The sequence below is a fragment of the Lepidochelys kempii genome, chromosome 1, assembly GCF_965140285.1.
Source record: "Lepidochelys kempii isolate rLepKem1 chromosome 1, rLepKem1.hap1, whole genome shotgun sequence".
In the NCBI taxonomy this organism is placed as follows: Eukaryota; Metazoa; Chordata; order Testudines; family Cheloniidae; genus Lepidochelys; species Lepidochelys kempii.
Window position 1 is genome coordinate 206,243,027 of NC_136380.1, and position 24,576 is coordinate 206,267,602.

General features: G+C 46.4%; 1 protein-coding gene across 6 annotated transcripts in view; it reads right to left on the reverse strand.

Annotated features, from left to right (window-relative positions):
- GSK3B (glycogen synthase kinase 3 beta) overlaps nucleotides 1-17,455 on the reverse strand; it is a 267,577-nt gene extending 250,122 nt beyond the window's left edge. For all 6 annotated transcript variants that reach the window (XM_073309439.2, XM_073309445.2, XM_073309401.2 and 3 more), the window contains exon 1: nucleotides 16,224-17,455. In XM_073309439.2, coding sequence (XP_073165540.1) covers nucleotides 16,224-16,311 — 88 coding nt within the window. In that variant the 5' untranslated portion in view covers nucleotides 16,312-17,455. The remainder of the gene's footprint in view (nucleotides 1-16,223) is intronic.
- Between the last annotated feature and the right edge of the window lie 7,121 nt (nucleotides 17,456-24,576).

Below are 24,576 nucleotides of genomic sequence, written 5' to 3' on the forward strand. Positions count from 1 at the left end.
ATAGTGGCAGATATGCCTGACTGATTGACAGAGGCTAGAGGTGAGCCAGGATCTCCATGGGGGAGGATCCCCAACTCGCTAACAATCCTCCCCCCTAAAAAAAAAAAAAACACACCACCCCAAAACCTGTTCCATACTTCTCCCACCCACACCCAACAACCCTCTTGGTTCACCCCTAGGCTCATTCCCGGCAATTACTTCCCTCTCCCTCAACTTCTTTGTTGTCCCCGACTCCCACAAGCCGTTTCACTGCTTCTGAGAGATGTAAAAAACATTATAATGTTTCTCTATTGTAGTTTAAATGAATTACTACTCAAAGTTCTGAATTAATATGCGTAGTAAGGGATCTATTTGTCAAAAAACATTTCCTGAATCTTTTTTTTGTTGTTTGTATTGTTACAGTCATACTTGTCGACAAGTATTTTGAAATAAATAAACTAGCATGAATGAAATATGTAGAATTTTAAAATATTGTTGGCAAAATTCTTCTTTTGGGGGGTGGTGCAGAATTCCTCCAGGAGTAAGATCTGTATCCCAGACTTTCTCTTTGGAACATATTCTGTGTTATCTGAGTGCCTGGCTGTAGACAATGGATTGGTATATCTGGGGTGGTTGCTGGGTCTGTGAAGGTAAATGTGCTGATCCATGGGTTTCTTGTACATAGTCGTCTGTAGGTTTCCATTGTTGAAGCTGATTGTGGTGTCCAGAAAGTTGATGCTGGTGTGGGAATGTTCTAGAAAGAGGATGGGTTGTGGTGGAAATCTATGAGGGTCATCTGTCCAGAGGATGAAAATACCATTGATGTATCTCAAGTATACACAATTGGCTTCATGGTCCATTTGTCCAGAAATTCTTCCTTGAGGTGGCCTATGAAGAGGCTGGAATATTGGGGCCATCCTAGTACCATGGCTGTTCCCATGATTTGAACAAAGTCTTGTTGAATGTAAACTTCTTACAGGAGGATGAAATGGATGAGTTTTATGCAGGGGTGAAAGTAAGTCTAGGGACTTACTGGTACAGGGCTGGGCTGGGGCCAGCTCTGGCCCCCCCAAGGGGCTGGGCCTTGGGCGGAAGGGGCGGGGCTGGGGGAGATCAGAGCCAGCCCCGGCCCACCCTGTACCGGCAAGTGCCTCCTTCCCCCTCCCCGGAGTAACAGCGGCAGCTGGGGGCTCTGGCAGAGGTTTAAAGGGCCCTGGGCGGTAGCGGTGGCCGGAGCCCTCAGCCCTTTAAATCATCCCTGGAGCCCCACCGCCGCTGCCCCAGGGCTCCGGGAACGGGGCTCCAGCCGCCACTACCACCCTGGGCCCTTTAAATCATCCCTGGAGACTGCCAGAACCCTGGGGAAGCAGCAGTGGGGCTCTGGGGAAGATTTAAAGGGCCCAGGGCTTGGCTGCTGCTACCGCCCCGGGCCCTTTAAATCGCTGCCCTAGCCCTGCCGTTGCTACCCCAGGGCTCCGGCAGCAGGGCACTGGCAGCAATTTAAAGGGCCGGGGGCTCCAGCTGCTGCTGGGAGCTGCAGGCCCTTTAAATTGTGCCTGGGGAAGCCGATCCAAGCCAGTACGGCGCACCAGCTCTTGCTGGTATGCCGTACCGGTGCGTACTGGCTTACTTTCACCTCTGGTTTTATGTTGTGTTTAGGGTGGATTTCTAAGGGTTCTCCATTGTCTTACAGATATTTTAGGAGGCAGTGATGTTATTTTAAGGTTTGGTAGTGTATAGGGAAGTGACATCCATGGCGGCAAGGATCGTGTTCTGAATGAGGCTGTTAATGGTGTGACATTTCGGAGGAGTTGGTTGTGTCCTGAAGGAAACTAGTCCTTTGTGTGGTGAGTGCTTAGACGATGGTCCCAATATTCTGTCAGTAAAAGTACAGAGGCCAAATATGATGGGTCTGCCTGGTGTGACAGGGCATGTTCTTACCACCCTGGCACCTCCTACGGACCCATCAGTGGATTAGCTCGCCAGTTTGTCTGATGCCCCTTCCTGCAGTTGCTCAGCCCATCCCACTTTCTCACTCTGTGGCCCCTCTCATATTCCCAAAGGTGCAGCACTTTCCTCTTTATGGTTTAGCCCTCCAGCCAAGTCACATTGAAGTTTATTCCCCTCTCCCCCATTTCAGGGTATCCAAGTGTCCCCTAACTGTACCAAACTGTCCCCAGCAGGCCCTAAATAGTCAGCCCTTCGCATGGCACTCCCACAGTGGTTTTTAGGGAAAGCAGAGCCCACCCTCAACAGTGGATTCTAATCCAGAGACCCTCAACCAAGCAGCTCAGGTCTTTACTCTTCCCAGCCCTTACTGCTCCTTCCCTGGACTGCGTCCTACACTACCTGTTATAGGCTCCCACTCTTCCCCCTTGCTTCAGGGAGTGACTTCCTCACTTCAGGCCCTATTTCTCTGTTTCCAGCTCCCTGGCTTTATAGAAGTTCCACCTGTTTCTGTCCAGGTGAGCTTCATCCCCAGTTATGTCTCACTGCATCCTGGCTCCCCTCCAGGTGCAGCATATCGCTAACTGGCCTCTCTTGCCTATATTAACCCCTCCAGCAATAGTGTGGAGTGAACATCCCATTGCATCGGGACCAGTGTTTGCACATCTTGGAAAGCATATGGAAGATCCCTGGAGTGGATTCATGGGGGATGAGGTTGTAGAGTTTCTCTTGGAGTTGTTTGTGGTAGGGTGAATTCTTGGGTGAATTGTAGTACGGAGTCTTCTTTGAATTCTTCATAAAAAGGTGGTATCAGAGAGTAGTCAGTTGGCCTCACTGATGTAGTCACCCCGGCTGAGGACCAAGATGGTTCATTACAACAATCTATAACCCACTAACCCTCCTTTTTCCTACGACTGCAGAGGTAGTAACAACCCACTCCACCTTGAATGGTCTCTTGCAACAAGTTAACTCATGTTCCACCTTGTATTTAGCCGTGACACTGAGTACCTTTCCCAGATCTGAAGAAGAGCTCTGAGTAAGCTCAAAACCTTGTCTCTCTCACCAACAGAAGTTGGGTCAACAAAATATATTACCTCTCCCACCTTGTCTCTCTAATATCCTGAGATCAACACGGCTTATACCACCACAACAAACAAGGACTTCAGTTTTAATTTTACCCATTTTCCCTCCAAACTCATAGTAACTATTCATTTTTACTTGAAAACTGACCACGTGGGAGTTTGAAAGTTACACTATTTTTAATCATGCACAAATTTTCTAGAAGCAGAAAATCTAGTTCTTACTCATCCGACTCCAAAAGAACTTTCTTCAAAGCTTTTGTACCCAAGATTTGATAACCATTGACCCAGATTTAGCAACAAATTGCCCAAATGTTGTCTACATAAGACAGGGGTATAAGGACTTTATAGCTGTCACCAACTACCTGAGACCCCATTTTTTTCTCCTATGCTATACTGCTGCAACTGTGATCAGCCAATTATCAAGCTCTCTTAACGTAAACATGAAGGGGCTGCCAGCAGGGCATTTTCCATGAGGGGTCCTTAAATGGAATTCACTCCCAGCAACTTGGCTTGCCAAAATCAGTTAACATTCTGGACATGTTACAAGGTCCATCTCTTTTCATAGTGCTTTTGTGAAAGAAGTGGGTTTTTGTAAGTGCTTGTTTTGATTAAGTTCACTCTGGGGGGGGAAAAAAAAAAAAATCGACATTCTACCACTACAGTATTACACGAAAATGAGAACAGTATTGCCACCAAGAGCCATACACCCTGGAAAGCAGTTGGCCTGATGGTTACATGCTTTGTTAAATTTATCTGGGGAGGATTTGAAGATATTTATATGTAATCTGAGAGGCAACCACTGAGACAGGACATTCTTTTTCTCCCCCCACCAATTACCTATTTAAGGCAATCCAGCACATTTTAAAAATAAAATAAATAAATAAATAAAAATGTCTTTAGCCAGTAAACCAGGGGTGGGCAAACTTTTTGGCCTGAGGGCCACATTGGGGTTCTGAAACTGTATGGAGGGCTGGGTAGGGAAGGCTGTGCCTCCCCAAACAGCCTGGCCTCCACCCCTTATCCACCCCCTCCCACTTTCTACCCTGACTGCTCCCCTCAGAACCTCTGACCCATCCAATCCCCGCTGCTCCTTGTCCCCACCTGCCCCCTCCTGAGATGCCCCCATGCCTAACCACCCCCCCGCCCCGGGACCCCCGTCCCTTATCCAACCCCCATTCTCTGTCTCCTGACTTCCCCGACGATCCCTATCCACACCCCTGCCCCCTGACAGACATCCCCCCCACCCGGGACTCCCACACCCATCCAACCATCCCCTGCTCCCTGTCCCGACTGCCCCCCGGAATCCCCTGCCCCTTATCCAACCCCCTCCCCCACCCTCTTACCATTCTGCTCAGAGCACCAGGACTGGCAGCCACGCTGCCAGGCAGGAGCCCGCCATGCCACTGCACAGTCTAGAGCACCGGGGCAGGCTGGCAGCTCTCACATCCGTGCTGCCCGGCAGGAGCTTGCAGCCCTGCTGCCCAGAGTGGGAACTCAAGGGCCAGATGTGGCCCGTGGGCCGTAGTTTGCCCACCTCTGCAGTAGACTATTGCATAAAGTCATAACATTGAAACCACATCAAATGTGTTTTGCTGTAGCCTCATGAATATCTGGTATCCAGAAGCTTAAGGGCTACTTCACCCATACAGACCTGAAGATTCTACTGCTGTCTCTCCAGGATCCCAGAAATGTTTAGCCTTTCAAGTCTGCCATCCTGGAAAGCAACGGCTAGGACTGTCTTTTATTGCTATAAGTTCCAGCATAGCAATTCTGAGCCTTCCCAGAGCCTCAGAGAAGGAGATTCTTGCCTTGAAAGCGAGCTTTAGTCATACTGGCATTTGTGTGCATCACGAAATAAAGGGCCCACACAATTCTCTGTCTTGATTTCCTTAAGGAATTTTTCTATTTGGGCTACATCAACGCTACTTGGTTTTTGCAATATCCTCTAGATGAGCAACAGCCAAATGATAATTTTTGGTCATTGCCTTTATCACTGTGGTCTGACAAGCAACCCAGCAAACATGGCAGATGCCTCAAAACAGATTGCAATTGCCACTTCCTGGTCACTTAAGTAGCAATATTTGAATGCATCTCAAAATAAATGCATGCTTTTGATAATTTTTGAGATCCAGAATCACAAGCTAAATTTTGAATTCAATTCAGTGAACAATGTTTTCGTTTTTCTGTCTTGATCCCCACAATTCCCAAAGCAGTTTTTAATTCCACTGTGATACCATCAGCTATCCTAGATTCCAAGTCTACTACCTCAGTAAAGAGTACAAGCTTCCCCACACTGCACTGATTTGATGTACACAGACTCTTGCTCAGCTACAGACACCCCAGTGACTCCATCAGCAAGTACAATAATAAACCTAGCTTTCTATAAGCCTTTTTAAGACACTTTCCTACAACACTTTGTAATGGCCTCCGAAGCCTCTTGCTCCATGAGTGTTTATCTGTTTAATCCAAGATTAAGGCAGTTTTTGATATTTTGAAGTCTCTAAAACTGAAATGATACTTGGCAATGGCAGATGTGATGTTCTATGTGGTAACAAACGTTGCTTCTCTTGTGCTACACTTTACAGAACAATCTACATATAGAAGTTTCTTATGAACAAAATGACTTTCTGCATCCACAAATTTCAGGTGATCAGCAATGTACACATAATATAACCATATTAAAAATTTTATGCTCACTTTCCAAGGGATGCCCTTATCAGAAAGCTTCTTATGCTTTCAGCAAGTTACCAAAAATAAATAAATAAATATATAAATAAAATTCTTTCTGATATGGCTTTAAATTGGTCTATAAATTTTAGAAAGCATGTTTATGGCTAAGTTTTTCCTTGACTAACAGCTGTGCTAGGTGATTCATGTTTACTTAGTCCACAGGCAAACTATCTAGTGACTTGGGCTGATGGATTCAAACCACACACACACACACAAAATAACCCCACCACACAGAACAGTTTGATATGTTTCAGACATTTTTCAATGTTTTGTTCTAGTTAAACCCACTGAGTCTCTCTGTGTGTATATATAGAGTGCATATAAGTGTGTTTAGAATAGTGTATAAGTTAATGAAATTAAATGGACTCGCTCTAGCAACAGCAGTTAAGTATCGGCGAGAAGTCATCTCCCTCCTAAAAAACAAATCAAAGTATGCTTTGCAGCAGCAAATAATCAGATTGCTGTTTATTTTACCACACGACACTTGGTCTGGTTGGAAAAATTAAATTATTGCTCGCTTTTCTGACCTAAGATACTGCCTTTGAACTATAGGGCCAAGGCCTACAACTTGTAAGCATTACACTCCCACTAAAAATCAAAACAAACTATGTCCTGCAGTAGTAGCAGTTGCAGCTCTAAAAGAGCCTACTCCATCTTGACTGGAAAATTAAACTGTTGCTTCCTTTCTTGTTATAACTTCAAAGCCCACACTCAAATTCTCTTCTCCTAAGTCACCACAGACATCTGATCAAAGAACTGACATATCCAAACAGAAGCTCAGCTTCATGCATGCTCAGCAGCGCACTTCTCCCTGATCCCATACCCTTTTCAAGACATTACTTGCATAGTTGATATTTCCATTCCCCCTCATTTTGGACCAGCAGCTTAATAGTGATGTGCCTAATACCACTCAGCCTACCCTAGCTTCCTCTGTTGTCCTAGTCCAGATAGGAGGCATAAAATCCAACATTTGTTCTTGCCCAGATAGCACTTCTATTAGTCCAGGGCTTCTGGCAGAAGGCTTTCTCCAAATTTGGCCAGATGACTGGAGACAACCAGAGCATCTATTTACACACATCACTTAATTCTCTGAACTCTTAAATCTAAGATCTATTGACTTTGGTTTTGCATTTGGAAACAGAAGTTACTCGAACCAAAGAGTTAAACTGAAACAGCAGCACAGCAACATTGCTCCCCTTGTCCCCTCTCCCGGATGATTTTTAACTGAAGAATTAGCCCATAATATTTATATATTTAAGTTCAAAGCACACTTTACAGGAATACTGGCAAGAAATGCACAAGTTTGTTACATTGAATAGGATTACTATTGTTACTAAAGCCTGCAAAACAGAAGTGCTGCAACTTGCTCATAATTACATTCAAACCTATACAAAACTGAGAATGTGTAGACTCACACACAGAACTGAGTAAGTAAACCACCTGTCTTGGAAACAAAGCACTTGTTTCTGTGACATTAGGGTCCAGAGTTAGCTTTCTACTGTAAACACCCAAATGCTCCTGAATTCCATAGTAAAGTTCCTTCAATAAAGCAAACTCCATGCTACCAGTGCAGAAACTTAAGAAAACATCTTTCAGAAACTGATACAGACTGAGTACGCTGGGCCACTGGCCTTGGGTGAGTTAAGACCTGCTGTGCTAGGTCCCCAGTCAAGTTTAGGCCTAAGATGCGCACTGTGATACTACAGATGTTGAGACTACTTCATCACACAATCTGTGCCACTGCATCTGTGGCGCTGTTAGTCTCCCGTGTAGCTGCTCTGACAGGAGAGTGCTCTGGCGTTGGCATAATGAAGCTACCCCAACAGGCTTTTTTTCACATCCCGACCAACCAATGTGCTAGTGTAAACATAGCCTGAGTGCCCATGCTAATATCGTTAGACCTGTTAAAATTCATGACTCATGCCTTTGTCACTTCATGACTGGATTACTGCAATGCTCTCTACATGGGGGTTATACCTTAAATCAATCCAAAACGTTAAAATGATGCAGAATGTGGCAGTCCACCTATTTAATTATGCTACCTGGTGGCATTATATGACACCTGTGCTCCATGGTCTGCATTAGCTGCCTGTGAAATTCTAGATTGTAATTAGAGGCGCTAGTTTTGGCCTATAAAGCTGGGATTGGATATTTGTGGCTTGGGAGGCTGACTCTTTCTTCACGCCATACTACCAAAGATGTTATCAGCAGAGACACTTAAACTGGATCCCTCGGATTTAAAAAGGAAGCTAGTGATAGTCCGTTATCCTAGAGGGATCCTCAGATCTGGAACCAGCTTTCCTCACTCCAAAATAGCCAACATCTGTTAACCTTCAGGACACACCAGAGTTTTCTGTGGAAGGAGGAGGTTCATAAGTCTACATGAAGTTCTGTAAAAAGAAAAGGAGTACTTGTGGCACCTTAGAGACTAACAAAGGTATCTGAGCATAAGCTTTCGTGAGTTACAGCTCACTTCATCAGATCTGTGTTTCACAAGGATTTAGATTGGTTAGCTGTAAAGAGGAGAGGGGCTGTAAACCGCTCTCATAGTTTGTTATTGTAACTTACACCAGATGCCCCTCAAGGTTTTGGATAGCTCTCTTTTATTTTTGTCTAAATCCAAATACCTACAAAGCACTGAACAAGTTCCCTTAATGCTGTACTTATATTTCAAATATATGCTAAACTGGTATTCATTAAATTCAAGCGTTAAGTGGTACAACTGTAACTGCTGTGGGATTTCAGCTGAAGGCTGCTGCCAGCCCTTTAATTCTCTCCAATGTCTCCCCCTGTGGTTGACTTCAAGTGATGAGGTAGAGTTACAAGATTCATCCAACATCATCAAACTCATAAACAGAAGCAAGCTCCCCACCAACCAGGCGACAGCAACTGAAAATGACACCACATGCTGCCAGAGCAACAGATGTAAAACCTGCAGACATAACTCCATTCCCACAATCATCAGTACGCTCCACAACACAACTCAAGATCCATGGGTTCTAAACATACCTACCACAAGATGCCTAACCTTAACCAGTGCACCAAATGCCCCAGCATCTATATGGGTTTTCACTATGCTCTCAAATGAATTCTCACAGAAAAATGATAAGACAAAAACATCCTACCACTTGTGGGCAAACACTTTTCAGAAAGTGATCACTCCATATCTGACCTCTCAGTCCTCTTTCTCAAAGGAAATCTGAGTAATACCTTCAACTTAAAATTCTTAACTTTGTTGGACACTAAAAACTATGAATTTAAGAGACGCTGGATTTATGACTCATTACAATTTGTAACACAGCCTGCTACCCCTTTGTTATCCACTTTAAGTGGTCCCCAACAGCATGTGTGAAACCCTTATGCTTACTCTGTCCCACCTGGTATTCAGCTTAGATACTCTGGTTATTTTCTCCAGACCTGAGGAAGAACTCTGACACTCAAAAGCTTGTCCCTTCCACTAAAAGAAGTTGGTTCAATAAAAGATATTACCTCACCTACCTTGTCAGTCCACGGAATAGTTTCCTCAAACTGTAAAGTGATGAGGCTTTGAGGCTTTAAATTGAATTGGACAAACTTCTACAGAATACAAAAATTCTGTACTGGCTATAGTGAGGGGATCAGCATGAGAAGTATTAGTGGGGGGAAAAGACCTATTACATCCAACCATGCTGAATAAGCAAACTAAAGTGTGTTCAAATGACTAAAAGCTTTAGTGTTAATGCCCCACTGAGACGAAAGGATGCACCTCACACCTCTTAGACCTACTACTGCAAGTTTTTTGCAGACTCTCAGAGCCTTTGTCTACCCTGAGGATTTTCTCTAGATCTTCACTAGTTTGGTTGGTTGGAGTAGTTTTCTTTCTAGTGATGTATATCATGGTGTATCTTTTCCTGTGGTCTCTTATTTTTTTTTCTTTTCTCTGCTGTTCTGGCACCAGTGCAACTTCATCAGTTCTAACAGTGAGAGAACTAGCATAGACTAGTAGCTAGTATTTTTACCATAGTCACCTAGACCTGCTCTGAGTAAGGTCAGTTGACAGTGTTGTAAAAATGTCTATGCACTGCCTAAAGTAGTACTTGCACCAGTGCCGCATCAGCAGTGAGAATAAATTGTACGGATAAATTAAGTTGGGGAGCAAGGCAGCCAGGAAGATAGTCCTGTTAGGGAGGTAAATGTTGTTTACAAATTTACACCAGTTAACCAGTCAAAGATAGAAGGGTCAGGGCCACTCTGGCAAGCCCAGGGCTGGGGGTTAACGGTAAGACTAATGCTTACCGGTTAACAATTTTATATTTTACATCCCTAAGTCCTGTATCAGTTTATATTTTCAAAGTCTTTCTTCATCTCTTCATCAATATTGACTATACAAGTTAGTTTGAAAAAAGAAATCTCAAGTTCTGCAGAACCATAACCACCACCACGGGTGCCGGAATGATATTGTAGCACATCCTGTGACCTCCTAATTAAAGGCAAGGAAACAGCATCACTAACTAGAACCAGGCAGAATGTAGACAGGTAAAGTTTCCTAGTTCAATGTGTGGGTTCACACACACTGGTGTGTGAGGTGATCTAACGGTGGGTGGGAGAGAAAGAGGACAAGATTGATGGGAAGATAGGAAAATACAGTATTAAGAGAGTATATTGCTTGGATGGGGGAAAAGATGCAATGAGACAGGGGAAAAGTGTGAATATACATCAAGTAAGCTAAGGCAGAGAAAAGAAAAAAAAATAAGAGACCTCAGGAAAAGATACACCATGATATACATCACTAGAAAGAAAACTACTCCAACCAACCAAACTAGTGAAGCTGGAAAGGGAAAAAAGGTGTATCGGGGCAGGAGATGAAGTAAAAAGGGTTGGTTGAATTGTGTTTGGCAGTTATGTGACAAATTTCACTGGCATTCATGAAGACTGATAAATATTTTATTAACTAAAATTTCTGTTCTACTCAACTAGCCCTCTAACTTTTTTTAAAAGTATAAATACAATATTGATTGGTGATGTAGACACAGCACACGGCTGTTATATTCCCCTTTTGAAACTGCAGGAGTGTGGATTTGGGGCATGACAATATAAAGACATTTTTCACCCTGATATGGAGTCAGGTAATTTTTTCCATTTTTTGTGTAAAGGAAACTCCCCCTCCCAGAAGTAGCTAAAAATCTGGATGAGGGATAGGTTTGCTAAAACCCACACAACTCTCAGCAGCTAGGAGGCTCTGGCGAGAGAAGATGATTTCTTTTCAGCTAGGATAGCCTTTTATTTTGGGGGTGGAGGGGGGCGTTATTTATTTTAAGCTTTTAACCAAGTTGTTGCCTCCTACCCAAAAACCTTTCTTACAGATTTATTTTGATACCATTACTATCCTAAACTAACAGGCCGTGCAACTGTCAAGCTGCTACTATGTTCCACTTTGTACGTGGCTGCATTTCAGCACTGGAGTAATATGTACTCTCAGAGAGCTTCTTGTGCACTTTTGGATCCTTCCATATGAAAAAACTGACTAAGTTTAAGTAAGCAGTAGAAACAATGAACTTGAACAAAAGGCAAGTTTGCTGTTGGCGCAAAATTCTTTTAGAATTAATTGCTACATAGTCTAAATTATGAAAATGCAAGAGGCCATCAACTTACACACATTACTCAAGAAAATACAGTATATACTCGTTCATTAGCCAGTTCGTTTATAAGCCGACCCACCCCAAGATGGATAGGTAAAAATAGTAAAAACTCTCTGACCCTTTCATAAGCGGACACTATATTTCAGGGGTTGGCAAACTTTGGCTCCCGGCCCGTCAGGGTATGCCACTGGCGAGTTGGGACGTTTTGTTTACCTGGAGCATCTGCAGACACGGAGCCCCTCAGCTCCCTGTGGCCGTGGTTCGCTGTTCCCGGCCACAGGGAGCTGAAGGGCTCGGTGCCTGCAGATGCTCCAGATAAACAAAATGACAATGTATTAGATATTCAATTCAATGATTTCATAGCGTTTAAAATCATTAAATGTTGGTGTAGACCTGTTTATAAGCCGAACCCCGCTCTTTGATGCGTCACTTTTTTACCAAAAATATTCAGCTTATGAATGAGTACACACAGTAGCTAGATTTAGGCATTTAACCCAAGGTGAGCAGCTGTGCAGCATTCACTAAATTTATTTTAATGAAAAATTACAAGTAATTCTATTACATGTATACGACATTTACATATGCAGTGAATAGTTTATTGCAACCCTTGAGAAGAATTAGCCTGTTATTAAGGACTGTGGGCAGAGACAAAGTAACAGTTTGAAGACAGTATTTTTAAGTGCATCAAGTCTTAAATGTTCTTTAAAACACTTTCTTTCATAATCAACAGCAGTTTCACAGCCATGAAAGGTTACTGTTTAAATCTGCAAGTTGTGAGTTTTCCTATTTAAGACTTGTATTTTTATGAAAAGATGCATTTTTTGTTGTGTGTTGCAAGACCACACTTCATTTTCAGGATAATTTCTCATGTTTGCTTCCAGTTGCACATCATTTCCCAGAATAAAGCAACTAGGTACAGCACTAAGCCATGGTAAGTGCCATACCTCAATTTCGGCAAATGGAATTTACCGGCATGCATCAATTTAAACAGCAACCCAGAAGTCCAAACGTTATTAGCTGAATGTTTATATTTAACCTTACAAATCCAACTAACATATTTACCTTTTAAATATGATTAAGATCACAGCTAGACCTTTCAAAATGAAAAATACATCTAATATTTTTTATATTGCCCTCAATTCATTCCTAGAAACTAGTACAGGCCCAACCAGTATGTCTTTTTAAGGAACACAAAAAAAAGTTTTTTTGCACAGAATAAGTTTGCAAACCCAATATTATAGAACTGTAAACACAGAGGAAGCCACTTGAAGTTAACTAAATTTAAAAATATACAAATTCAGGGGAGCATAAGTGCTCTCAAAACCAAAACAAAAAACTACCTAGTGGATCTTGGAAGATGCTCTTAACACTGACAAGGCAACATCTACTACTTCTACCTTTGGTGAAAGAATCCTGGGACACCACAATCCCTACAACTGTTATCCCAGACAGGTGGGCAGCATGTGAAGCACAAATGACAAGTTCCCTTTACTGGAGCTGGGAAAGGAGAGGTGCTGGGAATCTTATGCCAGTCCCTGGATCTAGCTTCAAGTCTCATTCTTTCCTATCAGCCTGCAGTGAGTGAGCGACCATCTGATAAATTTAGGGGAAAAACACATACTCCCTGCTGTTGAACTGAAGGAGCATTCACTATGTTCCCACCCACATCCTCCTGGATGCTGTGATGGTAGGTACAGTCTCTGCTACTCTGCCCCTCCCACAGCCTCCACTTTTGGAGTCCTCTCTTCCTCCAGAGTAGCTACAGTGCCCGACTGCGGCTGCTCCTCCTGTCTTTCCACAGCAGCAACAGAGCAAGGTTTACTTGATCATTCAGTTTCATTACTACTCACAGAATTATGAATAGAAGCAGTGAAAGAGACCCAAAACAGGTCAGTTTTCACTCTGCTACAGTTTAGGAAGTTCTGATCAGTGTCAGAGGCACCAGAGCTGCCTGCAGACTTCAGAAACCGCACCGCATCAATATACAGATGGTCATATACAGGAATTTTTTTTTTACAACCAAAATGGCTAGAAACATCATTAAAAAAAGTAAAGCCTACTTTTCCAAGACCTGAACTCTGATTATTTGAATCTTGCCTCATCATACCCAAAGAGGCCACCAAAAATTCTGAATCCCATTAGAAGTTACCCTTTTTGGCATATGGCAGTCCTGCTGTCCTCCAGACCAGACACTGACTCCTACTCCACACAGTCCTTGCCTCTGCTGCTCTGATTATATATCCTTTTAAAAAAAAGGAGTACTTGTGGCACCTTAGAGACCAACCACGAAAGCTTATGCTCAAATAAACTGGTTAGTCTCTAAGGTGCCACAAGTACTCCTTTTCTTTTTGCGGATACAGACTAACACGGCTGCTACTCTGAAGCATATCCTTTTAAAGACACCAACAGGACATGCAGCACATGATCACAATGGGGGGGGGGGAGAAAGAGGGGTATCCCCGGTTATGGGCGCTTTATGTTAAGGCCTTTGCTTCCCCATTGTGTTATATATTTGGGATTTAATCATATTTGCTAGCCTAAACCAATTTATGGGCATGCATCTACCTAGACTTTGACCTCAAATAGGAAGAGAGACTCAAACCAAACCTTCAAAAATAAGAGGAAAAGCTTAAAGACCATTTTAGTTTCTGATCATGACAGCTCTAGATCTGGGTCTATTTTACACATAGTCACATGCAGATTATTGATTAACACCTCCTGCTTCCCTTATATAAGGAGAATGAGAATAAAATGGAGACATACAATATTCTCCATATAAATGGAGAGTGAAATGCATTATTGCAATATCTAATCAACTGTACAGTTTCATGTTGCTAATATGGGCTAACTACTCAAAATGTTCATTCATACTGCAGGTACTCTGATCACACAGACTGACAGGGTAGACTTCAGACCATAAAGCCAATATTTTCCTCAAAGCTCCAACCACAGTGGAAGGCATCTTAGACTAGAAAATACAAGAATTTCTGACAAATGTTTGAAAGCTCACAATTACCTAAAGCTTTGATGTGAACTAAAGCTTCACATGTACAGTAAAGCAATATGATATAAACACAGCTTTGCCAGTCAAAATGCAAGTCTCAAAGTGAACAGTTTAAATAATATGATGTATATTAGACACTCACAGTCCTTTTATAAAGCCATCCAGATTTCTACAAGAGTGGAACTGAAGTGCCTTTGAATGGAAATTATTCACATAGATAAGCAAGATCATTTTACCTTTGCATGTGAATATACTTAAACCAGTAATCAACAAATTCCAGATTATAAATATGTAATTGATCTTTGAAACACACAATAGGGCCTTTTTCCTCCAACACTTTATCTTTTTGATTAACAGAATTAAATATATATTTCTAATTCTCCTCAAAATCCCAATGCCATAAACTGGGAGATCAAGGATAAACACATATTAAACCACTTACCCAATTTCAAATATACATGTAATACTACTGTTTAGAATGGGGCCACAGGCCTCATCCTTAAAAAATATTTCTCAAATTCCGAAAGCCAGTGAAAAAGAACATACAGTACATCATATTCAAGAATTTTTTTCACAGCACATTTAACAGAGCCTGAAACACAAGGTATTATGGGGATAGACCTTTCTAAGCCTCCTTGTAAGCTTGCACAAAAGAAGTGTACACACCCCAGTTGTGGGTGCATACTTATAGCAGGGGTGAAAGTAAGTAGAGTGACTTACTGGTACACTGGGGCCAGCGCTGGCCTTTGGAAGGGGCGGGGCCTAGGGTGGAAGGGCGGGGCTGAGGGGGTCAGAGCCAGCCCCAGCCCATCCTGTAAGGTAAGTGCCCCGCCCTTCTTTCTCCTCCTTCCCCCCCTCCCACACTGGGGTAGCAGCAGCAGCCCCGGGCTCTGGGGGCTATTTAAAGGGCCCGGGGCTCCCCTGCTTCTACTGCCCCGGTCCTTTAATTAGCCACTGGAGCTCTGGGGACGCAGCGGGGATCCAGCGGCTATTTAAAGGACCGGGGCAGCAGAAGCAGGGCAGCCACAGGCCCTTTAAATAGCCCCCAGAGCCCTGGGGTAGCGGGGGTTCCAGGGGCTATTTAAAGGGCCGGGGCTCCAGCTGCCTCTGCAGTCCTGGTCCTTTAAATAGCCCCCGGAGCCCCGGGGTAGCGGCGGCAGGGCTCCAGCGGCTATTTAAAGGGCCAGGGCGGTAGAAGTAGGGGAGCCCCAGGCCCCCCGCTGCTACCCCAGGGCTCCAGCAGCGGGGCTCTGGAGGCAATTTAAAGGGCCTGGGGCTCCATCCACTGCGGGGGCCCCAGACCCTTTAAATTGTCCCCTGGGGAAGCCAGGCTGCCCCAGTACTGTGCACCGGCTCTTGCTAGTATGCCCTACGGGACCTATCAGCTTATTTTCACCTCCGACTTATAGCAAACATTACACTTTCCAAAGGGTCACACAACAGAAAATGTTTAGAAGTATACAACTGTACAAATATGTGAGATGATCACATGTGCATGTAATTCATTTCCTTCCCTCGGTTGCTCCATAGACAGAAACGCAGCACATAGCTCTTTAAAACCAAATTGCAACAGAAATATTCCCTTTAACTAGCTGGTCAAATTAACAACAATATTGTTATAGATAAAAGGCAGAAAGGAGCACCAAACAAATATTTCTTGTTAAACAGGAGGCCCAAAGGGAAACCATGGTGTGTGCCTATTCAAGGTTAATTGGGGGGGGGGGAGGGAGCCTAGATCTTCTTCCACTGTCCAGCCCAGAATCCCTCACACGATTACATTTACTGACAAACAACAATGCAAATTCTCTTTTAAAAACCCAGTGTTTAATCTGCACAGGGTGTGGATGCGGAATCAATACTCACTGCTAACTTTCATGCTGCCAAATGCTGAAGGCTGCTGCACTGGTTTGCAGCTCTCTGCAAAGGAGGTGGTTCTGGGCCGCCCTGACATGGTCTCTCTCTCTCTCCCTCTGATCACCTCTCCTCCTTTCTTCCTTTCGCCTTCTTCTCTTCCTGGTGGTTGGTGTGCGTGCCTCTCAGGTGGAGAGGGATAAAAAATGCAACATTAAATTCCAGCCCCCTCCCCCTCAGGGGAAACCCTCTCCCCCTCTGAATCTCTCTTCTCAGGGCTTCTTCACTACTCGTTTATAAAACCATCCTTCCCAGCACCACCACTGGGTCCAACAACTGCCTCCACCCAGCACACAAGCCCCCCCCCGATGCTGCTCCTGCTGCGGGCTGCGAAACAGTGGGGGTTGCTAGGCCTTGCTGCCCCCACCCTGGGAGCCAGTCACATGGGGCGCAGGCTACAGCCGAGCTCCTCTTCTTCCCTCGCTGGTTTTTCTCCTTCTCTCCCCCTCCCCCTCCCCCTCCTCTTAGGGAGGCAGCAGCGGCAGCGATGGCACTATTTTCTCCGGCGGAAGGATCTCCGGCTCTGCGCGTTGCTCCGCGAGGCGACGGCAAAGGCGAGCGTGGAAGAGGACTCGGCGCGGGCGCTGGGATCCTCGGCGGGCGGAGTGGGGGAGTGAAGCGGTCGGGCGCCCTCGCTCGCTCCGGCTCCTCAGTGCGGGGATGAGGCGACGGCTCCGGCGCGGCTCCTCATAGCGCCCGCAGGGGCAGCGGGCGGCGGCTCGCGCTGAGGCGGCTGCAATGCGGGCGGCGGCCGCAGGCGGCGGCACAGGCCATGGCGGCAGCTCCCGGCCCCGGCTCCTCCTCAGCCGGCTTCAGAGCCCTGGCGGCGGCTGCTCCCCTGGGCGCCCAGGGCACATGGGACCCGCCGACGCGGCCGGACCCTCCTGCCGCTCCCCCGCGCCGGTTCCGGCGCCGGCAGCTGCTGCCTCCTGCCGGGAGCCCCCGCGGCCGCGCCGATCAGTCCCTTTGTCCCCGCTGCTGCCGCCGCTCCGTGCCGGGCTCCTGCTGCTGCGGCTCCTGCTGCTGCGGCCGCTGCTGCGCTCTGTGTGTGCCGTGCGCCAACGCCGCGCAGCCGCCTATCCCCGTCGCCGCCCTACGCTGCGCAACGGCCTTAAGCAGCTTCTGTGAATACCCAGTCAAACCGCCCGAGCCCTCCGCACGGCAACACCCGAAGCACATCGGGGCCAATCCCGCGGTGGATACGGTAATTACCTCACTCGCGTGGGGCCAATCACCGAGCGGGAACGGAAACATCCGGAATACATCGGGGCCAATCGTGAGGCCGGTACGGAACTAGCCGAACCTACCCGAAGATAATCAGAGACCCAATCAAAAGCCGTTGCCGCCGCCCTAGCAGCCCCGAGGGCCGATCCAATAGAAAGAGCTTTCTCCTCAAGCCAATCAGAAGCCGCTCAGTCACTCTACAGGGCTTCAAACTGAAGCCTGGGGCGCTGAGCGGCTGCGTGCTGTAACTTGTCATGTGATTGGCTAAGAGGGATGAGGCGGCGAGCCAGTTCTCTGCGCCGTACCAATCTCCAGCGGCGTGCTGCCTGTAACGCGCATCCCTATTGGGGGAGGGGCGGGCCAGGGGCGAAGCCGCGGCGCTGAGCCCATTCGTGCCCGAGGGGAGGACCCGAGCCCGGCCCTTTCCCGCGCGGGGAGGGGCTGCTCCCCCACCCCGCCGTGACCTGAGGAGGCGGCGGGAGGGGGAGCCGCAGCCGCCTGCGGGGTGGCTCCGGCTCCGCCCGCGCAGCTCAACGTGGCACCGCGCGGCCCGTCTGCAGCAGCGCGCCGCGGTGACCTCCCGCCCAGCGGCCCCGGCCCCCCCCCGCCCGGCTGGCGGCTGGGACGTGCCAAGGCAGCCCTGGCTCTGCCCAGGGTCGCCCTGGGGTCTCCGGGCATGAACGATGACTCTTGAATTCAAGAGCCTGTCATGTGATGAAACCGCCAGGAATCCCTCCAGCCGCAGCCAGCAACCCGAGCTCTGCCCTGCGCCCGCCCGCACCTGCTCCCCCGGCCTCCATAGCCTGAGCCCACAGCCCCCCACAGCTGCGCCTGCTGCGAGCCCTCCGGACAAAGGCGTAACGCTGCACCTGTTCCCTTCCCTTCCCAGGGGTTGGCAGGGACTAGGTGGTACAGGGTGGGGGCGTCGCATTAAGCATGAGCAACGCCTGTGGTCTGCTGGTAAAGCCTGTCCATCAACGCACACCCTTGTGCAGTCTCTGTGTGCCGCAGGTGTAACAGGAATGACTGTTTCAAAGAGTTTAAAAATGGTGTTGGGGTACTTTTATGTGACTTTTGCCTTTAAGGCCAACAGTCTAAATTACCTTGAGTTTTGCTCTACATGGTGCAGGAACTTCTTTAAAATGTCCAAAAATAGTTATGTGAAACAAAATGTTATGATTTAAGGTCTATTATCTTGGGAATTTCCTAAAAGCAAGTGTTGGGGGAAGCTGTGAATCTTCTGTGTGTAATTATATGAAGTTACCTTTCTGATCTCTGCCAAGACATAAAAGATCAGACTTCCAATCTGTCACTACTACTGCACTGAATAGTCCCTGTCATGCACCTTAGGAAATTTTTCTGGAGAAATTCCACAGTTGGGGAAAGGAGACATTTCTGTGAAAGGTTTCAGAGTAGAAGCCATGTTACTCTTTATCTGCAAAAAGAACAGGAGGACTTGTGGCACCTTAGAAACTAACAAATTTATTAGAGCACAAGCTTTCGTGGGCTACAGCCCACTTCATTGGATGCATAGAATGGAACATGTAGTAAGAAGATAGATAGATAGATATACATACAGAGAAGGTGGATATGGCAACTTCCACCTTCTCTGTATGTCTATGTATTTCTATGAAAGGTTGCTCTTAAAAAAAAAAAAAAATGACAAGATGCTTAGACTAGGTTTGGAAAACTGGAAGTAGCCTGGGATTATCAGGCAGAGGGGAACAGGAGGATTTGGTAAATGGTGTGTGATAAATTCAGAACCATGTGATAAAGTTTAAAACTAATTTAAAATGGTCCTGCTCAGCACTTTGCTCATCTCAGGGCACAGGGAAACCTAGTACAGGTTTCTTTACCACATGGCTATCAAACGACATAAACAGATTTGATAGATGGGTACGATGCTTACCAAAAACTGAAACAGGATAAGTGAGGCCTAGTCTGTATTTTGCTGGTGTAGCTATATGGCAAACCCTCCTTAATGCAGACACAGTTTCAACAAAACAAAGTGTTTTTGACAGTGTAGCTTATACTGGTTCATTGAGCAAACAAAAGCACTTTTTTGCCAGTATAACTCTGTCTACTCTAGGACTTTTCCCAGCATAAGAATGTTGAGGAAAAAAATCACACCCCGAGCTGAAGTTGCTATACCAGCAAGCATTTCTAGTGCAGACCTGGCTGATGGTAACTAAAACCCTATCCTTTATAACAAGTTTATTTCCAAGTAGAGCTGCTTTAAAAATAAACTCGGTAACTAACTCAAAATGGTCCTTTGCTCACCCCAGCGCAGTGTAGCCAAGGATGCTTGCTGGAAGTATTCTGGTCTTTCTGGGAAATGACCTATGTTTCTAAGTAGTCCAAGGGACCAGAGATTATTTAAGGTCTGGATCTCATGAACTACCAGGGATAGAAACTATAATCCTCTACCACTGAAAAGTTAAAAGTCCTATGAAATCTGGTTACAGTGAACTTCAAGGGCAGCTGCGGGCCGCAGTTTAAATATTGATAGTGCCCAGCTATATATTATATTGTAGTTCTTTTTTATAATTATAATGAAATTCATGTAATTTAAAAAAAAACCACCGATCACGATCTGTGTCGCACCGCTTACATTCTGAAATCCACCTTCCTGGACTTCCTTGCAGCAAACTCACTTCCCAGATGTATATGGTCTCGCTACCCTCTGTGGATTTTTTTTAAATGTAATTACACATTTGCAACACTACGAGCCCATGTCTTGGGAACTGGGTGGCTCTTGAAGGGCCTACATGTGCCCTGGTGCTGAGGGACTCCAGGACCTTCCAGCGTGGAGGAGGGGCTCTCAGATCTGTTTTCTCTGGGGGTTGGGAGAGGGAGGGGAGGCGGAAAAGCAGATGGATGGAAGACCCCAGTCCTGGTGGGTGGTAGAGAGAGCAGACTTGTGGGGTCCCAGGACCTCGTACTGTGGGTAGGGGGACCCCCAAGACTGGAGAGCTGAAAGGCAAGGAGGACCCTGAGGAAGGGGGGTGATAAGGGCTGGCCCTGGCCTGGAAGTGGCATTGGAGGACCCCAACCAGTGCTGGGAGAGGGGAGAAAGGGCAGTGGAGGGGGAGGTGTGAGGTACTGGGGGGACACCAGTGGTGGGCGAGGGACGATGGAGACTACTGGCTGGCACTCACCTGTGCTAGGGACGAGGAGGCCCCCTGTGCTGGTGGAGGGTTCCGCCAGAAAATGGAAGGGTCCATCCTTGGCGGAAGGGTAGGGTAAGCCTGCCTTGCCACTAGTGGTTGGGGGACGCTAGGACTCTGCAGTGGCAGGCGATGTTGGGAGCCGGCAGAGCGGAGCAGGCTGGGGCAAGCCTGTGGGGCTGCAGGCAACAAAAAGAAAGAAATGCCCAGCTGGTGAATGCGGGGGGTGGGTCCGACCCCTGCTGCTGCTGTCAGGCCCCCCACTAGTCCCCTAGGCCACCCTGCCCTCCCAGGCATCTCCCTGAAGCGCAGGTCCCTGGGCAGTTGCCCCTGTCCATCCCATGGACGGGACTGCTCTGCTTTTCACATAATGTGTAATTAGACTGTGGAACTCATTGGCACAGAATGTCACTGAGGCCAAGAACTTAGTCCTGGATCCACAAAGGCACTTAGGCACCTAAAGCCCAGACTTAGGAGGCTAAGTCCCAGTTTTAGGCACCACTGCAATCCACAAAGCCCACACTTGGTCCCTACATTTTTGCTGTAAAAGGTCCAGTAGGTGCCTAAGTTTCTGCCTCTAAGCATGAGTGCTGCTGCCTCAGGCAAGTGTCCAGATGCCTATCTCACACCTAACACCCAGCATGATACTCAAACCAGGTGAAGATAGGCAGGGCAGCACCTATGTCACCTGCAGGGTTTGATCTGGTACAATGCTCAGAGCATACCTGGCTCCACACAAGATAGCCAAAAAAGGACGCAGCCTCCCTGATTACCTTTAGCCCAGGGGTTAGGATACTTAACTAGGAGGTGGGAGACTATAGTTCAATTTCCCCTTCTGCCTCATGAGGCAAAGGGAGTTAAACAGGGTTTTCCCACCTCTCAGATGAGGTGATTGGACCATAGGATAATTCTGATGGAGGTTTCTCTCATATTCTGTTGTTGAAGCCATTCCACTTTGTATAAATAATCCAATATTAATTGGGCCAGAAACATTGAGAATGACTCTATAGTTGAGTGGCTAAATGAGGCAGGGGTTCTGTGGAAAAAATAGTATGTGATCACATAAATATTTATAATAATGCATATGCACATGGGGGCCAAATTAAGGTTACACAAGCAAACTTAATTCTGGTATTTCCTAACTTCTGAGGGCTTGATTTTGCAACCTTAATGCTCTTTTATCATAGTTTTAGGGGCTTTCTTAAAAGAAACTTCTTTAAAAAATCCCTGCATGGATCATAAGCATGGCTGAAATCTTTCAATCCACCACACAGAGTTCTGCCACTTGAAGTAATGAAGTAACTGCTAGCAGTAGTAGGATGTTATCCTCTATGTGGACCAGGACCAAAGGGATATAAGTCATACCTTGCTGTGGATTTCATTGCTATTTGCTAACAGCAAAGGAATGGTGAGACTGAGGAATCCTGGGTTCCATTCCCAGCTGTGGAGGGGAGTGTCTTCTTGTGGGCACAGACTCTCTTGCCTGTTCCACACTCTTTCTGTCTTGCCACAGACCTGTCTTTTCCCTACCCCTAGCTTTTCATCCCTATCCCTTTCTCATTGGTGCATCCTTGTGTCCCTCTCCAGGCTCCTCATCCAATCTTAGTCTCTTTCACCTCCACCCTGTACATAGCTCTTTTCCCCAATCTCTTTGCCCAACCAGCTTCCCCCACACTCCAGCTCCTTGTCAGATCTATCTTCTCTCCCCACCAGCCCTCATTTCCCCCCTCCCAGGACTCATTTGCTCTCAGTGTTCTCCACCCCACCCCCCCCGCAACCAGTCCCTCACCTGCTCCCAGTCTCACACCCCCTTATTCCCAGCTCCTACTTTCTCCTTCCCCACCCTTCAGTCCCAATCTCACCAGGCTCTTCATCTCAATCTTCTTTCCCTTCCTCCTGGTTTGACTCTTGTACCCGCTGTATTCAAGTCAGGCAGCTTCCTACTCCACACTACCTGGGCACCAGCAGGCAATGGGGTGGGAGCATGTGTCTTTGAAAGCACAAGAGAAACCGCATCTCTGTTCTCAGTTCTGTTTACTAGCACCACAGCAATCCAGAGCAGCAACTACAGAGAACTTCAGGATTTGCCCATGTAGCCTTGGGCTGGAGCATGCTCAGTCACTCTCTGGGGATGGCACATGTGCGGTCTGGTCAGCCCTAGAACCTATGAGGAGATGGAACATGCTCAGGGTGCAGAGAATCTTCAGAGATTTTAGCCACTAAACTTTCTAAAAAGTCACCACTGAGTATGTGCAAACTAAGATTTTTCTATAGCTCAGCCAAATTTGGATAGATTTTCACAGGACCAGAACAAGGCACAAGTCTGGCACGAAGGCCAAATTTCTGCTAATTTTCAAACTCCAAAGCGTGGGGTTTTCCCACAGAAAAGGTTACCTGGATGCATTTACAGGGGAATCTCAAGCAATAGTAAAGAGGTTATTTTACCTCTATATTTGGCACTTGTGCAACTGCTGCTGAAGTACTGTGTCCAGTTCTGGGTGTCAACAATTCAAGAAGGATGGTGATAAGCTGGAGAGGGTTCAGAGAAGAGTCACATGAATGATTAAAGGATTGGAAAACATGCCTTTATGTGATAGACTCCAGGAGCTCAATCTATTTATCTTAACAAAGAGAGGGTTAAGGCAGTGTTTCCCAAACTTGGGATGCCGCTTGTTCAGGGAAAGCCCCTGGCGAGCCGGACCGGTTTGTTTACCTGCTGCGTCCGCAAGTTCGGCCGATCGCGGCTCCCACTGGCCGCGGTTTGCCTCTGCAGGCCAATGGGGGCTGTGGGAAGCCACGCGGGACGTACTGGGACGTACTGGCCGCCGCTTCCCATGGCCCCCATTGGCCTGGAGCGGCGAACCGTAGCCAGTAGGAGCCACGATCGGCCGAACCTGTGGACGCAGCAGGTAAACAAACCGGCCTGGCTCGCCAGGGGCATTCCCTGAATAAGCGGCGCCCCTAGTTTGGGAAACACTGGGTTAAGGGATGATTTAATTACTGTCTACAAGTACCTACATGGGGGAAATTATTTGATAATGAGCTCTTCAATCTAGCAGAGGAAAGTATAACAATCCAATGGCTGGAAGTTGAAGCTAGATAAATTCAGACTGGAAATAAGATACAAAATTTTAACAGTGAGGGTAATTAACCACTGAAACAATTTACCAAGGGTGGGTGTGGATTCTCCATCACTGGCCATTTTTAAATGATTGGATATTTTTCTGAAAGATCTGCTCTGGGAATTATTTAGGGAAGTTCTATGGCCTGTGTTATACAGGAGGTCAGACTAGATGATCACAATGGTCCCTTCTGGCCTTGGAATCTATGAATACAGGTTTCAGAGTAGTGGCCGTGTTAGTCTGTATCCGCAAAAAGAAAAGGAGGACTTTTGTTAGTCTCTAAGGTGCCACAAGTCCTCCTTTTCTTTTTATGCATATACAGAGTCCCTGTACATTATTGTCTGCCAGGCTCTGTGCCTCTCACAAAGAAAGCTCAGGTTCATTCACTAACTTCCTGGCTTGAGCCTTCCTTTAGCAACCAAGTCTGGCCAGCCACAGTCCTCAGACCATACCTTGCCTCCCAGCAAGGCTTCTAGTTCCTGACTATCCCTACCTTTCTACACTCTTTCCCTTCCCAGCCTCCCCTTTAAACTCTTTAAACTCTTTAAAAAGAGTTCCCCCTTTTTAAAACCTAATCCAGAGCAAGTGTGGGTATCTGGCCTTTAACCCTCCCCAGCCCAGGATGGGATCTCAGCCTGTCACAAGGACATTCTTATTGGTAGATAAAATTCTGAATTAATGAATATAGACAGCACAATTTTGTATGATCTCTAGTGTCCTAAAATTAATTGATTTAATCAACTGGTTGGTCGCAAATATCCCACTAATAAAAGTACTTAATGGTACTTCACT